Genomic DNA, 16,255 nt, shown 5'->3' with positions numbered 1-16,255 from the left:
CGAAAACGTATTTAATTTTCTTTAAGTGCATTATTTCCTCTCACCCCCATCCCATTGTTTATAGCTCACCTGTCTTCATGGTGTATTCATGACGGTCACACCACGGAGCTCTCAATGCCTGAGCTCCTACAGGCCGCAGTTCACCGACTGGCCAAAGGGGTCATTAACGAGAAGCAATTTTAGATTCTTACACAGCGTACCTTTAGGACTTTTATTACAAATTATTGTCAACAGGACACATATAATGCAACATACCATAGCTTGACTACTTCTAACCACACAGTTTAACTGTATACGTGTCTAGTTCTAAACATAAGTGCCACGAAAACAGCACAAGAGCACGATAACTTAAAGTTATCAAAGTTGTTTTAACGGGCGCTGATGAGGCGAACAGTCCTTCCGAGGACATACTACTCCTTCAGACCCAGGGCTCCCAGCCAACCCAGACACGGCCTAGCAGGTTGGGGTCGGTGGCCTGGTCCAGGAGACAGGCCACCTGCTGCTCCACCGTCAGGCCCAGCGCTGGGAGGCGGGCGCGCACGTTGTGCTCCTCCGTGCCCAACACCACCCGCTGCATCCCGGTGAAGGCGAGGTCCTTCTCCAAGCCCAGCCTCAGCTCCTCGCTAACCAGAGGCAGACACAGTGGTACGGTTCAGCTTGGCCAATCAGAGGTCTGCTACCCATGTGGGTGAGCTGGGCCAATCAGAGCTCTGCTACCTGTGTGGGTGAGCTGGGCCAATCAGAGCTCTGCTACCTGTGTGGGTGAGCTGGGCCAATCAGAGCTCTGCTACCTGTGTGGGTGAGCTGGGCCAATCAGAGCTCTGCTAGCTGTGTGGGTGAGCTGGGCCAATCAGAGCTCTGCTACCCGTGTGGGTGAGCTGGGCCAATCAGAGCCCTGCTGCCCGTGTGGGTGTATTGGATGCTGTACCTGGTGATGGTGGCAGGGTTGGCCCCCTCTAGCTTCCTGCGGGCAAAGTCCACCTTCTGCAGCGGGTACCAGTTGATCTCTTTGGTGTTGACGGTTAAGGTCCAAGACCCGCCTTTCTTCAGCTGCTTCATCTCAAAGTTCTGTGAATTCAGACAGGGTCACCGCCGGGTGTAGCCATGTGGCTGTACCTAGCAACACACTAGCACTCTACATACAGGTTGACCAGATCCGTAACAATACTGTGGAACGACCCCTTGCCTAACTTATCTTATTAACATTGCGAGTATTGATAAAGCATGGGAATTGCTGAGCTGTAAGTACTGTAATTAGACATAACATAATCAAGATATCAATCCCTCTTCTGTTAGGATGAACTACTGTTAGGCAGTTCCCGTCAGTCAGGGAGAGGCAGTTCCCGTCAGTCAGAGAGAGGCAGTTCCCGTCAGTCAGGGAGAGGCAGTTCCCGTCAGTCAGGGAGAGGCAGTTCCCGTCAGTCAGAGAGAGGCAGTTCCCGTCGTCGGCGCCCTCACCTTCCAGTCCAGCGAGGGCTCCTTGACGAACACGTCCATGGTGTTGAGCAGCAGCTCGGGCTGGGAGCGGAAGGCCCTGAGGGAGTGGACCATGACGCTCTGGATCAGACCCGCCTCCTTCAGCGGCTCCATCAGGCTCACAAACTGCCGGGTCAGCCGGAACGGCATGAGCTCCGGCACCACCAGGAACTGAACCACAAAGCCCTCACCGTAAGACATCTGCTCTCGAACACACAATCATCGTACGTACACCATGGTCTAATAGTGTATTAAAATTATTCTCCTGCATGACATTCCAGCGAATGGTGGGTCAGAAAGAGGCCCCCCTCCTCGACTACGTTAATGATGACATTGACACGGGATGGCGGCCATTGAGAGGCGGGGCTGGCGAACCTGCGTGGCCGAACCGAAGGCGTGGCCGAAGTCGATGCCGACCATGCCGCCGGTCTCGGTGTTGACCATGAAGTTGGACAGGTGGCGGTCGCCGATGCCCAGGATCCAGTGGCTGATGCACAGCAGCGCGTGGGAGCTGATGAAGTGGGAGCGCAGAGAGAGGAAGGCCTCGGGGCTGGTGCTCATCCTCACAAACGCCCTCCTGGACGGAGACAGGGAGGAGAGAGAGAGAGACAGACAGACATCGAGCGGGATAAGAGAGAGGCGAGATAGGTAGAGACAGGTGTGAGGGGAAAGAGCAAGGACAGTAGGGGGTGAGAAAGACTGTGTGTGTGTGTGTGCGCGTGTGCGTACCTGAGCAGATCCTCCGGGACGAGCTGCATAACCTTCATGAAGTTGTTGACAGCGTCTGCACGCTTTGCCTTTCTGGATGAACGACAAACAAATCAAACGCGTGCGGGTTTATGAGGGATGACCTTTGACCTCAGGTTTAGCAGGTCGATCATGGTAGCATGTTAAAACTGCCACTTACTTGTAAACATCTGTATATTTTTGTGCACCGTCCTTGCCAGGAGCAAAGCTGGATATCCAACCATCATAAACTTGAAACGGCCTGAGAAGAAACCGAATGATTGGAGGGTTCAATGCAAGTATAATCATGCAAAGACAGAGGTGGGCATAGGGGGGCAGGGTTAGTTGAGTCTGAATGTAGTGTGTACATATAGGGCTGCTGACCTCGTGTCCACGCTGGTCTCCGCTGGAGTCCTGCTGCGAGCCAGCAGCTCCTTCAGCGTGCACGTGTTCTCCATCCACTCGATGAGGCCGATCCTTACAGGGCACACGGGCCGAGCACCAAACCAGGCTTTACATAACATCTACTACATTGAGTTGAGAGAGAGAGAGAGAGAGAGAGAGAGAGAGAGAGAGAGAGAGAGAGAGAGAGAGAGAGAGAGAGAGAGAGAGAGAGAGAGAGAGAGAGAGAGAGAGAGAGAGAGAGAGAGAGAGAGAGAGAGAGAGAGAGAGAGAGAGAGAGAGAGAGAGAGAGAGAGAGAGAGAGAGCGGCCGGTACCTGCTGGTTATGGGGATGACCTGGTAGGTGCGGAGCTGCAGGCTGCGCAGGGTGCAGGGGGCGTGGCCTGCCAGCAGGGTGTTCATGACGCCAAACAGCTGCTCGATGCGCTGGTCCTGCCGCAGGTCCTCGCCGCCCTTCACCAGGAAGGGGTGGTCGCGCTCGTCGTCCCCCCGGACGATCAGCCGCTTGGGACGCCGGATCGACGACATGACCTTCACCTGCGGGGGGAAGGTCGCGAGAGGTCAGAGGGGCCACGCGCCGTCGGGACGGACAGAGCTCTTGTGTGAGGGGCGAAGAAGGGGAACCTACCCTTTCGTCAAAACCGGTGATCTTGGCGTGGTACTCGGGCAGGGGTTTGGACCGGCCGTCGTATTGTCCTGTGGAGATCAGAGCGGGCAAGAAACACGACGTGGAACCAGAGCGATTTTTATTCAGATAGGGACAAAGAACAATGGGTAAATATAACAAAGCACACCTTGATTCTATCCTTAATAAGCATTTTTAGAAGGTTTGATTTATCAGTGATCACTGATGCCCAGTAGGCCTTTGATGTCCTTATGCCTGATCAGCCAGATGTTCTCCAATTCAGTATTTCTCAGGTTCATCTTTCCTACTCCATCAGCCCCTGGCAGCCGTGTAGGACAGTGGTGTAGGACAGTAGGACAGTGGTGTAGGACAGTGGTGTAGGACAGTGGTGTAGGACAGTAGGACAGTGGTGTAGGACAGTGGTGTAGGACAGTAGGATAGTAGAGTAGGACAGTGGTGTAGAACAGTGGTGTAGGACAGTAGTGTAGGACAGTAGTGTAGGACAGTAGGACAGTGGTGTAGGACAGTAGGACAGTGGTGTAGGACAGTGGTGTGACGGCGGTGGGCCACTGACCTGGGACCTCTAGCTGGTTGTGGAAGGGGTCTGCCTTGTAGCTGCTGAGCCAGGGGGAATACTCCTTCAGGTTGCCTGGCTCCTTCTGGAAGTGGCGCATTTCCCCCATCAGGTCCTCCACCTGTTTCCTCAGCTTCTTGTCCTTCTTGCTCTCAAACAGCTTTGTCCCCTGGGGCCCCAGTATCTTCTCCACCTCTTTATAGAATTTCTGAAACATTTCAACACATTTTTGCATCATTTACAATTGATGCTCTAAAACCAAATATGAATGCACCCATTCCAGTTCATTTGTTTTGAATTGGAAGGGGCATTGAATACATTGTATGTAAAGATTTGATAAATATTTTGTCGATGTGTCCAGTTTCCTTCCCTGCAAACACAACGTACTTCTATTGTTGTTGAATCTCATACACATTGGACCAGGAGAACCATAATGGAGCAGTTTTTAAGTGAAATCCCCTAGCTAGTACTAATCTCCACCAAACCAACCAACCTGGCTGAATTTCTTCCGGAAACTTCCACATCCTTCAGCTCTGGTGTTCCCGAGTGACGCCTGCATTTCGTTGTACAAGCGGGCCATCTTGTCCTTGTCAAAACTTGGCTTTTCCAGCTCATTCTTCACATCTTCCCACCAATCCTGGGGACAATTTGACAGACGGAGCTCAAGGGAGGCTGATCCGGAGAGTCATGTGTTGTTGAGAGACTCAACGGACCATATCATAGACCATAAACCACATTACCTTGAACAGCATTTCAGGGTTTGTAAGCTGCTGAAGAGAGTCTACAAAGTTTTGTACAGCTCCGCCCTTATCCAGAAGACTAGTGAGTCTGCGCACACGCACAAAGACACACACAGAAACACAAAGCATTAGAAAGTTAGAAAGTAGAAACATACAACAATAATGCCCCTTTAAGTTGTTGAGGGGTTCTAGTGATGGGAGGACAGTGGGGTTGTAGGGATGGGGTCAGAGTGCAGTGGTGTTATAGTGATGGGGACACAGTTCAGTAGTTTCGCAGTGATGAGGGTGAACAGTGCATTGGAGGCTGAATCCTACTTGTTAACAAACTCCTGCTGCCTGTGTCCCGTGGCAGAGTCCTGGAAGTGGTAGCTCTCCCTGCTCGCCATGAGGGCGTACACCAGGGCCTGGGGGTAGCTCTCCGCGATCTGGCCAATCGAATGCTGCACTGCCACCGCCTCCTGCTTGTCCAGTAGGGCCACCATCTGACTCATCCAGCCAATCAGCATCCAGCACGGTACCGTTGCCATCTGCTCACAGAAACCTTCATGTCAACTCAAGATATGGTGATACAATATCTACTGTTGTATATAACATCATATTAGCATTTAGGGCTGAACGATTAATCAAAGGGTGTAGTGAATGCTTGTTCAGTGAGTGAATAATACAGAACATAAGGACCTTTAAAAACAAATATTGCATACTAAATCACAATTGCAATATTGGACACAATAATCTCAATACGATCATTTTCCCAAATCGTTCAGCCCTAACTGCATTGTCTCATGTGTAGACATGAATTGATCAAGCTGGTTTGTTGTGAATGTTGCGCTCTTATTGTGAAACCTCTTTGGTCATGAGGTCCAGGGTCTCGGAGGGGTACAGCTCGATGATCTGCAGCAGGCGGGGGAAGCGCAGACGGGCGTCCTCGCTGTTCAGCTTCAGGGCCTTCAGGGTGCTCTCCACCACGTGCAAGGGCAGCACAGACAGCTCAGGGAACTCACTCACTGTCCACACACACACACACACACACACACACACACACACACGTCCAGATTTACATTCCATCCTACGTTTGTGCAATTAACATTTTGACCAGGATCAATCCATAGCACTGCTATGCCAGCCACTCCATCCCCTTTCATTTGAATAAGGTGTTTTAGGGTTTGGTTGGCCTTTAAAAAAACATAATACAATTGACAAATTCAATGTCTTTTTGTTACTTTGATCAAAAATCTGAATGACATTGGATTTTTGTATATTTGTAACATTGTTTGATTCCTCTAATACTTCCCTATGGCGAGAATAGGAGGTGGGGTGTGTGTGGTGTGGTGTGATGGTGTGTGCGGTGTGGTGTGGTGTGGTTTGTGGTGTGTTGAGGTGTGAGGTATGGTGGTGTGTGCGATCTGTCAGAGTTACGGCGGCCTAGTGTGTGGGGTGTGGCGGTGCGTTGCCGGCCCACCGGCGCCGCTGCGCTCCTCGTCCCGTAGCAGCTGGTCACAGAAGTGGGCCAGGGTCATGTAGGTGCGGGCCACGCCGCCGCTCTCCACACAGCCGCTGCTGAACGACAGCAGCTCCTCGTCCGCCTTCCTGCTGGCGCCCACCAGGAGGTCCAGAGCCTTCCGCTGCAGCGCCGCCTCCACCGCCTGAACACCACCACAGTTACACAGCCGCCGTACGTCATACCCTCGTGAGGGCGCCATTGAACAGAACACCATTTCAATATGTAAAAAAAAAAAAAAAAAAGTTTTAAAACTTCTCCACAACTCATTATGTTTGCTTACGTCCATTCCACTCACTTAAAGTGGACATTTTATACCACCAGGTGAGAGTGTGAATAGCCGTTAGAAGCCGTTTTGCAAATCTTCCTCTTATGACATCACGAGTGGGCGTGTCCACCTAGATTACCAAGCCTACCATGCACACCTGGTGACATAATATGTCACCTTTAAAAGATTAAGAAGTATATGACCAAAAAACAGAAAGCAAACATTTTATCCTTCGAACCCCTTAGTCCCTGACCTTAGGCTGGCTGGTGGATGCGGAGGACCCAGCGAGCCTCAACACCTTCTCAGCCTTGCTGGTCTCCACGGCCCCCAGGACGGAGTGGCTGCTGCCCACTGCCGAGGCCAGGAGGTGGTACGAGGTGCCCTGCAGGACCTTCTGGTCCCGGAAGATGTGGGCCGCAGCCGAGGTGCAGTCTGACTCCAGCTCCTCTGTGGAGATGGGACGTCAAACATCTAAAGACTCCCACAGTACTGACCTTTCTCTGGACCCTACTGCCACATTGGTGTTACATTGGACCCATCGTACGCATCCATTTGCTTCCACCGTGCAAGCAGTTAAGGAAGCCACTTTGGCAGCCACAAGCCAACGTGACAGCCACGAGCCATTATGACAGTTGGCCAGCAGAAGCTGAGGATTTAAACTAGCGTCCCCTTTCAGTTGCCCGTTGCCCTGCTCTACTCCCCGGCCTTAAAAATCCTTGATCAAAATGTCCTCTGTCCATTGTTCGTGATTCGGATCGTGTGAGGGCCTACCCAGCAGTGGGATGCTCTTCAGCATGGTCGTGATCTGCTCCACGGGACGCTGAGCCAGGCAGCGCTTGTGGCTGAAGCGGCTGAAGCAGTGCACCCACTGCAAGTACCATCCCCTCTGCGTCTTGGCCTCCCTTTGGAGCTCCTTCAGCAGCTTGGTGGTCACCGGGAAGTTACTCTGCACGAGTGATGTGAAGGGAGATCACTGTCAGGAGGCCGGCCGATACACAGAAACACACTGGACTCTGCTAATAACAGACCAAAAACGAGACAGCTGGAGATAACTTTGCTCTGTGCTTATTGATCTAATCTTGGCCAATTTGATATTCTAACGAAAGGGCTAGTGGAGACCCTCCAAGCCCCCTGTAGTCCCTCTGAATGTAGGTATGTTATGGAATCCTTTGAATTGTGATCCAGCGCTGCACAACTGAACTGGACCTGACTCAACCATGGATGGAGAAACACTGAAGGGTTACTTAAAGCCCAGGTCGTCCGTGAATACAAGCACATCTCCAAAGAGGGGGAGGAGCAAACAGGGAAACCCAGCAGCCCTCCAGTCACCTGTTTCCACGCGCTGTCGGCCATGCGTAGCCTCATGTCGAACTTGCAGTTGTTGACCAGGACGTCCACGGAGGCCCCGGGGCCGTCCAGGTCCATGCTGTCCCCCCGGCTGCCCAGCTTCTCACAGATCTTGTCCAGGAAGAAACATCTGAGCCCCGGAGAGAGGTCATCACAGTTCAACGATCAGCACGAGGGGGAGAACAACAAAACTAAAATGTGCTTGTGTGCGTGTTCCAATTGTTTACATGGAAAATCTTTGTACCTTTCCATTAAACTACCCAACACATGAAAATGATCTTCTCTGACAGTTTCATAGCCTTTACAGTCCTTTGACATTTGAACAGGCCCTTCTTACCTGGACGTGATGACATCATCCCACACGTTCATTGGATCTACTCTGGTGTCAGGGTAGCGGTCCGTCCAGGATCTGATCAGCCGCTTCAGAGAAGAAACAGAAACTAACAAACACACAAGATTAAATAGGAACCAGGTTCGACTCACAGCCATCAGTGTAAAGTGTAATAGTCTTCTATCAACTGTGTGGTGTGGGTTCATTGTGGGCTAGTCTTGGGCTACCCACCGTCTCCTCTGATGAACTGCAGGAAGTCCTGGATCTCGGTGAGCGCCTGCACTGACTGCAGGATGGTCAGACGACTCTGGCCCAGGAGGGTGTCCACGCTGGAGTAGTTCTGGGGGGCAGAGCCAAGACTGAAGGGAACACCAGTGATTCCCGCCCCTTTGGCTAAACAGACTTTGCAGATGTTTTACAAACGCTTTGAACAAAATGAAACTAGGCTAACGAAACACAGGGGATTGAAATCCACGTGATATTTTTCAATGACATTTGAGTTCATTTTCTAAGGATCAGCTTTGAAAGTGTCCCGTCTGCCTGGCCCCCTCCAGTACCTGCATGAAGAGCTCCATGGCGTAGTGGGCGTAGTACTTGGCGCGGTCGTAGTCGTCCTGCAGCACGTACAGCAGGCTGAGCTCCTGGCTGTGGTGGCTCTCCAGCAGCCGCTGGCGCTCCTCCACCCGCATGGCGCGGTCCACGAAGCTGAGCAGCGCCTGGTCCCGCTGGCCCTGCTGCAGCTGCTTCAGCATGCTGCGCACCATGTGGCCCAGGTACACCTCCTGGGCACACATGCACACACACAGGCACACAGTCACACATACAGTCACAGTTAGGCCTGTGCAATCAATCTAATTTTGATCGCGACTAACCCTAACTAAAATAATCATGTTGAAACAATTTTTTGCAGAACAGCTGGATACATATTTGTACATTATTTTTGATTTCAACATTTTGTGTTTCTTAAGGGGAAATGTCAAAATTCTCAGTTACAGAGTTTTTTTTGGAGAGAAAAGCTAAATAAATGCATAATGTCAAATCCATAATCGAACTAACTAACTAACTGCTCCTGACGAGCTGGATTTCGCCTTGCATGGCTGACAGCGCCGTCGATGTGTGACTGGGTGATTGTAGGGCAATAATTGTGAAGTGCTTTGAGTGGCCACTGGCTAGAAAAGTGCTATTATAAATGCAGTCCATTTACCAAGCAGCCAAATCCTACCATGTCCTACTTGGACACGTAAGGTTTAAACACTTCCATCAGCCTACCTCACTGTCACTTTAAGCATGCACTGGAGAATGCATGTCAATACATGTATGTGTGAGGATGTGGGGATGTGGGAGGGTAGCACCAAGAAGACTGCCATCCAATTTTGTTGTATCCAGTACAATGACAATAAAGAATTCTATTGTATTCTACTTTCTATTCTATTCATCTGGTCAAAACCAAGCCTGGGCCTAAAGAAGCCACAGCCCTTCCAGTGGATTGGGTTCCCTGGCCTGGTCCCATCACTACAGTACCTGGTAGAAGGGCTCGGCCCACATCTTGTCCAGGTCGGGCTCGGGGCTGTCGTCCACGTTGATGATGGAGCAGTACTGCAGGGACTTCCACTCCGTCAGGTGGCTGTAGGCCTCCATGGTGGCCAGGTCCCAGAAGTCCTTCTCCGACTCCGTGGGCTCGCCGTCGCTCCACTGCTCCTGGTTCAGAGCCTGGCCGCGACGGGGAGACACACACACACACACACACACACACACACACACACACACACACGCTGCTCATCTTCTGGTGAGCCTCTCGCTCAAACACGGCAAGCCATCGTCTACGATACTCTAAATCTGGTTCAAAAGGAACCAAATATATTAACGGTAATATGCTGTTTGAACTGCAGTAGTGTCGATAAGATTCAGGTCATTTCTTTCCAGCCCACAAAAAATGAAAGACGACAGAATTTGCACACTAAAGGTTTGGATAAAGGTGGCTAGGTATCATGTCTGAGAACAGGCAGGTTATGATGTGCTCACAATAAACAGTACACTACTGGCATGGATCTACCTGATAGTATGGTGATACTAGAGGGACTGGGTTACCTCGTTGTAGAGCTTCACAGCCTCTGCAAAGTCGTTGTTGGCTTCAGCATCGAGTGCCGTGCAAGTTATCGCCTTGGTCCCGATTTTACCGCCAAAGATCCCGCGGACCACGTCGTAGTCCTCCAGTGATCTGTATAGCCTTGGGTCACGTGCGGAAAAGCACCGATAAAAACGTCTTCTACCCAATCATAAAAAGGTATGGATTTTTTGGAACCGATCCGAGACGCAGAGTCAGACTACAGCAGCGCCTACCTGGCCAGGTGGATCCACTTCTCCGTGTCCGGGGGGAGCTCCTTGCGTCCTCGGGAGCGTTTGGTGGGGGGCTCTGCGCTGCCCTCGCTGGCCTGTCGGAGGGCCTTCTCCAGCAGCAGGATGCCAGAGGGCTGCTGCAGGCTGGCCAGGCAGGTGGAGCTGATGGAGGCCGGCTGGAGGTGCAGCAGGTCCCGGTGCTGGAGGCTCATGTCCTGGACACACGGACCAGTCGGCAGGTTGTTGGGTTGGACCTCGGGTTGCTCGGTCACATTGCACACACCATACCAAGAACGCTGGCTTTGGTTCATCAGAACACAGGGATTGACTTATAACAATTTCTCCATATAATTTGTGTTAAAACCGTTATTTTCGGGGTTAATAAGAGCAAATGCACAGCAAAATACATCACTAAATATACACATATCTAGATAATATGCTGACTGGCAACCAGGAAACACTTAAGATGACAGTCCCAGGGGTCACGAACCTGCACACAGGCCACGAAGGGAGGGAAGCAGAGGGTGCTGCTGCTGAGGAAGGAGTTGAGGTCCCTCACGAGATCCTCCTTGATCTGCCGGGCCTCCTCGATGGACTTGTGCTCCTCCATCTCCCCCAGGATGCCCGTGAACAGGCCGCTGAACAGCTGCTTGGCCAGGATGGCGTCTCTCTGCCGGGCAACAGGAATACAACACAGGTTGAGGCATTAGTCCTTGTATAAGAGAGGGGAACACTTCTGACATACAACAGCACATAAATGGTAAATGGACGGCATTTATTAAGCGCTTTTGAAAATATTGCCTGATATTCACCCATTTGTGCACACATTCTGTAACGTAAATTAAGCACATAAGCTGCATTACCCCCACATAGCCACATGGGAGCAGGATCAAACATATAAGCTGTAATTACTATACATAGTCACAAGGGGAAGCAGGACCCAACATACAAGCTGCAATAACTACTCCAGCCACAGATGGCAGCACCTTTAGACAGGTGAGGAAGCCGGAGCCAAAACGTCACATAGGCCACGCCTACTTGATACAAACGGGGAGCGGGAGTCAGATCGGAGGTCAGAAACCCATGGCAGCCCCGTGGCTAGAAAAGAGGTCAACCGTGGGTCGCTCCACGCGCGTATTCAATACAATTCCCCTCCTTTTGCTTCATAGTTACCATACCGAAATACTTTAACAAATAAAGCGAGTTAAAAGCGATCCGGTTTAGACTACTTTCTTCAAGAACACGGCAATTCACACACCGATGGCTGAGTCAACCATGCAAGGGGTTGAGATGGCCGGGAGCAGTTTGGGTTAGGTGCCTTGCTCAGGGACACCTCGACACTCAGCTAGGATGAGCCGGGGATCGAACTAGCAAACTTGCGGTTACCAGCCAACCCGCTCTACCTCCTGAGCCACTGACCCACGTCTGAGATGTGCCACGGATACCACTATTTCGGCGCCATTAATTACTTATGCATCGACCAATCCAGTTCACATAGCATCCCCATCTATGATCCGATCCCCTTCATTACTGAACAGCTTAGTCTTGGACCAGTGAGGTACTTAAGAAGGCAGCCAGCCAGTGGCTGGGCGATGGGGGGGCTGACCTGGGCCAGGGCCTGCAGGGGGGCGATGAGGCTGCTGAATGGGATCTGGATGTCAGGGAAGTCTCCCGCCCGGTAGCTTCGGTACAGCGTCACCTGGGACTCCTTCCTCAGCCTCTTGTCCACCTGGTCCTCCTGGGGTCCGAGGGCCGGTCGGGGGGGGGGGACGGAGAACAGGGCAGACAGGGAAGAAGTGAGGCTGGTTGTACACACACACACACACACACACACACACACACACACACACACACCCCCACACACACACACACACACACCTGTCTTCCCTAGTTTCTACTATCTACAACACATTTTTAATCAAGTCAACATTTACATTAATTTGGCAGATGCTTTTATCCAAAGCGACTTAAAATAAGTACATTTGTCAGAAGAAAAAGAAACAATATATCGCTGTAGGTACAGTCAAGATATTCATAGAAACAAGTGCTAAGCAATTACAATTCCTAGGTTAACCCATTCCACGTACACAACAAAGACAGCTAGGTTAAGACGCTAAGTACTATATGTCTGCGTAAAGTGTATTTGTTAAAGACATTATTGTTCATTAGAAGGGGAAGACTCCCAGTCTTCCGGGGAGCGTCTCCAGTGAACCCCCGACACGGTGACCAGTACCTTCCTCTGTCTCTGCTGCTGCACCTCCTTCCAGGCGAAGCCCAGGCTGACCTTCTCCTGGTCCTTCAGGAACCGGCGCCTCAGCCTCTGGATGTCCGCGCGCCGCTCGCTCTCCGCTGGTCCGGAGGAGGAGGAAGAGGAAGAGGGAGGAGGAGGATTACATCAACCTCTTGGAAACATCGAGTGTGATTTAAAATACTGCTCATTGCCCACCCACTGAAAGGACATCCGAGCGGGTCAATAGGACCCGCCTGCGCCCCACTCCCCCACCCACCTCTGCTGCGGCTGTCCCCTTCGTCGGTGGGCGCGGTGAGGCGTCGGGTGCCGAAGCCCTCCCCCGCGGGCCTCCGTGCCGCCGCCGGCCTCCTGCCGTACGCCAGCAGCGAGGAGGAGAGGGACTCCGAGCCCAGCGAGTACTCGGCCAGCGTGTCCACGCTGCTGCCCGTCAGCCAGTTGTAGGCGGTGCGGCGTCCTGCGGACCACAGCCACGACGGTTCAGGAGGGACTGAGGGGTTAACATTGGTGCGACTGGACTGGGGTTGACTGTTTGCTTGCTTCCATGTTCTTAATGATCCAGCTCCTATGACACAGAGAGCCCTGTCGGGGCCTGGACCACAACAGGATGAACGGCACCGACTGATGGGTCACAGGCTCCCACAGCTTCAACGGGGCCAGGAGGGAGTGAATCACTAAAAAATGCCCTTTTATTTTATGCAGCTCTTATAGACTTTGGTTAATTTCAAAGGGTGCTCACAGCTCACCGTTTATGACCCCCTCTTAACCCAGAGACCAAGGAACACGGCCTAAACTATCAAGGAAGAAACCTGGAGGAGGAGGGGTCCCTTCTTCCAGGGATGGTTAGGGGTGCAATGTGTGCCATATGGAAAGACATCATAATAAGCAGTTGAACAGTTGAAGTAATTTTTTCTTTTTGGAAAATAGGTGGGCATACTGTGGCTGAACATATGGCATCGTGTGGCATGTCTGCTTTACCTCCCGCTGCCTGTGTTTGGGTGAACTCCAGGGTGGCTTGCGTGGCTCTGAGCTGGCCCCTGGCCCTGCCCGCCAATGAGAGGGAAGCCTGGCTCTCTGCCGGCCCCTGGGAGCCCTGGGTCTCCACGAACATGGGGGTCATCACCGTGCTCCTCAGGCGCCAGTTTGAGTCGATCACATAGTCCTGAAACGCGTGCGTGGGTGCGTGCGTGCATTGAGAAGTGGAGAGTATTCAGAGTGGGCTCGATCACTTTCTACACCATGGACTCTGTAGTGACCATGGTGATTCATCAGAGGGATGCAGAGGGAATATCCCAATACAGCTCATTATTTTCATTCTCAATTATCCTGTTCATTTTGACAAAGCCCAAAAAACTAGCATCCGCTGATACACCTCATTGCAGTCGACTACTTAACTGGTAGCCATCTACACAGAATTTGGTGGAATTATAAAAAATAACGAATGCAGTGAATCTTTACCGTGTGTACCCCTAACTAACTTAACAAAAATAAGTAAAATAATAAAATCATGACTAACGCCACAAAGGTTTAGTGTTAGAAGGAATAATTATATAAATGCAGCCATGCCACCTGTCAAAGGATGGCACGGAGACGGCCAAAGCGCCGGGAGACAGAACGGACCTGGAAGGTGCACTCGGACAGCGGGTACTCAAACATGTTGCGGGTGAAGTCGGGGCTCTGGCTGGTGGTCTCCAGCAGCAGGTTGGTGGCCAGGCTGAGGAAGGACCTCTCGATCTGGCTGCAGTACAGCGAGTGCAGCACCTGCAGCATGCGCTCCAGCGTGGCCCGGGGCAGACGCTTCTCCTGGCTCCAGAAGTTACGCACGTACAGCCTGGGAGGGAGCACGCACAGGCACAGCGCTGTAGCCCTCAGGTCTGTAGGACCGCTGCTATAGTGATCTACTGCCCGGTGAAGGGCGAGTAGGAAATGGAGAACAATGTGTGACCCTGGGTCAATGGACAAAAGAATGTACTGTTTTATAGTGAATATTCTTGTGCTGTTTTGAGCAAGCAAGAAACTTGTTTGGATAAATAATCTAAAGGAAATGGCTCGTAGCAAATAACAAGCAAAATTGCTTCCTACCTGAAATGCCTTGAAACAAAAAATGATAATAAAGTCACATGGAACTTGAAATCCCCCTGGGTTTCCCAAATGAACAGAGAGCCACAGGGTGTGAGCGGGTACTCACTGCAGGCCCTGGTTCTCATCCACGAGGCCCTGAAGGAGGGTCTCCTTGGCGGCCTCCTGGACCTTCACCGACGTCTCGTCAGCCATGCTCTCCTCATCACTAAGGAGAACCAGGAAGTCCCATGAAATAAACTTTCCTGAAACCTAAGCAAACCTTCAAGGCCAACATTGCAAGCACCAAAACAACTATATCAACTATAACAACTTCTGGGTCAACAGTAGTTCAGCAAAGCTCTCTCTCTGATCGATGCAACACCTTTGCTTCTACGCCAACAAGTGACATCCCCTTGGTGCCAACTTGAGCCAATCAGGAACTAGCGTTGGCCCCGAAGTCAGTGCACATGGCAAACATGGCGGTCATGTGATGAAGGCCTTCTAGATAGAAAGCAAGGCCCAATAGATAAGTTACTAAACAGCCGAGCACTAGCCTGTAGTTGTCCTGGATCCACATGAGGATGTCGTACATCCTCTCCCTGCAGACGGGGGAGGGGTGGGACACGAAGGCCGTCACGGCTCCCAGGACCTCCTGCATCTGCGGGGGGGTCAGCAGGGCCAGCACCCTGTGGAGGATGTCCAGACACACCCTCTGCCTCGCCTCGTCCCTGGGGGGGGGGAATGGAAGACAACACCAACACTCAGAGTCAGGCTGCCTCCAGACACGGTGGAGTCACAACAGAAGGACATAACTCGGTGAATGATAATCAACGCCAATGCAGGGGAAAGGCACCCGCCATGTGAGCGATGTCTAAAAGACATTGCTTGTAGCATATAACAAGCACACTCGCTTACTAAATGAAATGCCATGAAATGCCTTGAGACATGGGGGAGTCACAACAGAAGAACGCCACCCGATAAATGAAAATGAACGCCAATGCAGATCGAAAGGCACCAGCCATGTGAGCGTGCGGGAGGTGGTGCAGTGTCCCACCTGTGGGCCATCATCTGCACAAAGCCCTTGGTCTGGAGCAGCATGTATATGTCTGGGATGACCTCGGCGCGGCTCAGCACGCACTCCAGACAGTGGGTCTTCAGGATGCCGTGCAGCTTGGGCAGCAGGAAGAACACAGAGTTCACGAATCTGCAGGACGGAAACAACAGGCGGAGAGTGATCGTGGTGAGGGTGTTGTCAAAAAGAGACACACTGGTGACGTCGTAGTGATATACATGGGTACAATATTTACTCACCGGTCCATAAAGGGAGGAAAGTGCTTTGACACTTTACTTAGGCAGATGATGAACTTGTCGTCTAGGTCCTTCTTCTTCAGCTCCGTCACCTTGCTGGCCGCCAGGCTCAGAAGGACTTGCGGAGACTGACAGCAAATGACACGCAGGTTTAGTAAGCCAGGAGACAATGTAGGCCTACATGTCTGAAATCCAAATTGGCTGAGAGGCAGGCGCAGGTAACTCAAAGCAGATATTCTCACAGCATATTTGACTCAATAGCTGACGGATACCTCTGGCATTTCTAACAAATTATACTGAAATCTTTTTTTTTC

The 16,255-nt window shown here is 51.6% G+C and overlaps 1 protein-coding gene across 1 annotated transcript in view; it reads right to left on the bottom strand.

Moving 5' to 3' along the window:
- Positions 1 to 214: 214 nt before the first annotated feature.
- prkdc (protein kinase, DNA-activated, catalytic subunit) overlaps positions 215 to 16,255 on the bottom strand; it is a 39,771-nt gene continuing 23,730 nt past the window's right edge. The window contains exons 53-86 of the mRNA XM_079754555.1: positions 15,945 to 16,069; positions 15,688 to 15,837; positions 15,188 to 15,361; positions 14,761 to 14,859; positions 14,193 to 14,403; positions 13,551 to 13,734; positions 12,832 to 13,029; positions 12,558 to 12,673; positions 11,931 to 12,062; positions 10,815 to 10,994; positions 10,328 to 10,539; positions 10,076 to 10,214; positions 9,509 to 9,697; positions 8,545 to 8,769; positions 8,219 to 8,327; positions 7,994 to 8,096; positions 7,639 to 7,786; positions 7,081 to 7,255; positions 6,563 to 6,756; positions 6,003 to 6,186; positions 5,387 to 5,547; positions 4,859 to 5,070; positions 4,544 to 4,631; positions 4,297 to 4,440; positions 3,804 to 4,011; positions 3,233 to 3,300; positions 2,921 to 3,141; positions 2,587 to 2,679; positions 2,384 to 2,464; positions 2,206 to 2,277; positions 1,852 to 2,053; positions 1,459 to 1,647; positions 929 to 1,068; positions 215 to 623 (exon numbers count right to left, since the gene is read on the bottom strand). Of these exons, the coding sequence (XP_079610681.1) occupies positions 419 to 623; positions 929 to 1,068; positions 1,459 to 1,647; positions 1,852 to 2,053; positions 2,206 to 2,277; positions 2,384 to 2,464; positions 2,587 to 2,679; positions 2,921 to 3,141; positions 3,233 to 3,300; positions 3,804 to 4,011; positions 4,297 to 4,440; positions 4,544 to 4,631; positions 4,859 to 5,070; positions 5,387 to 5,547; positions 6,003 to 6,186; positions 6,563 to 6,756; positions 7,081 to 7,255; positions 7,639 to 7,786; positions 7,994 to 8,096; positions 8,219 to 8,327; positions 8,545 to 8,769; positions 9,509 to 9,697; positions 10,076 to 10,214; positions 10,328 to 10,539; positions 10,815 to 10,994; positions 11,931 to 12,062; positions 12,558 to 12,673; positions 12,832 to 13,029; positions 13,551 to 13,734; positions 14,193 to 14,403; positions 14,761 to 14,859; positions 15,188 to 15,361; positions 15,688 to 15,837; positions 15,945 to 16,069 (5,331 nt within the window). The 3' untranslated portion in view covers positions 215 to 418. The remainder of the gene's footprint in view (positions 624 to 928; positions 1,069 to 1,458; positions 1,648 to 1,851; positions 2,054 to 2,205; positions 2,278 to 2,383; positions 2,465 to 2,586; positions 2,680 to 2,920; positions 3,142 to 3,232; positions 3,301 to 3,803; positions 4,012 to 4,296; positions 4,441 to 4,543; positions 4,632 to 4,858; positions 5,071 to 5,386; positions 5,548 to 6,002; positions 6,187 to 6,562; positions 6,757 to 7,080; positions 7,256 to 7,638; positions 7,787 to 7,993; positions 8,097 to 8,218; positions 8,328 to 8,544; positions 8,770 to 9,508; positions 9,698 to 10,075; positions 10,215 to 10,327; positions 10,540 to 10,814; positions 10,995 to 11,930; positions 12,063 to 12,557; positions 12,674 to 12,831; positions 13,030 to 13,550; positions 13,735 to 14,192; positions 14,404 to 14,760; positions 14,860 to 15,187; positions 15,362 to 15,687; positions 15,838 to 15,944; positions 16,070 to 16,255) is intronic.

Source organism: Pollachius pollachius (genome assembly GCF_949987615.1).
Source record: "Pollachius pollachius genome assembly, chromosome: 17".
Taxonomy (NCBI): Eukaryota; Metazoa; Chordata; class Actinopteri; order Gadiformes; family Gadidae; genus Pollachius; species Pollachius pollachius.
The sequence above is the reverse complement of the archived record's forward strand: the minus strand, read 5'-3'. Positions and strand labels throughout refer to the sequence as shown.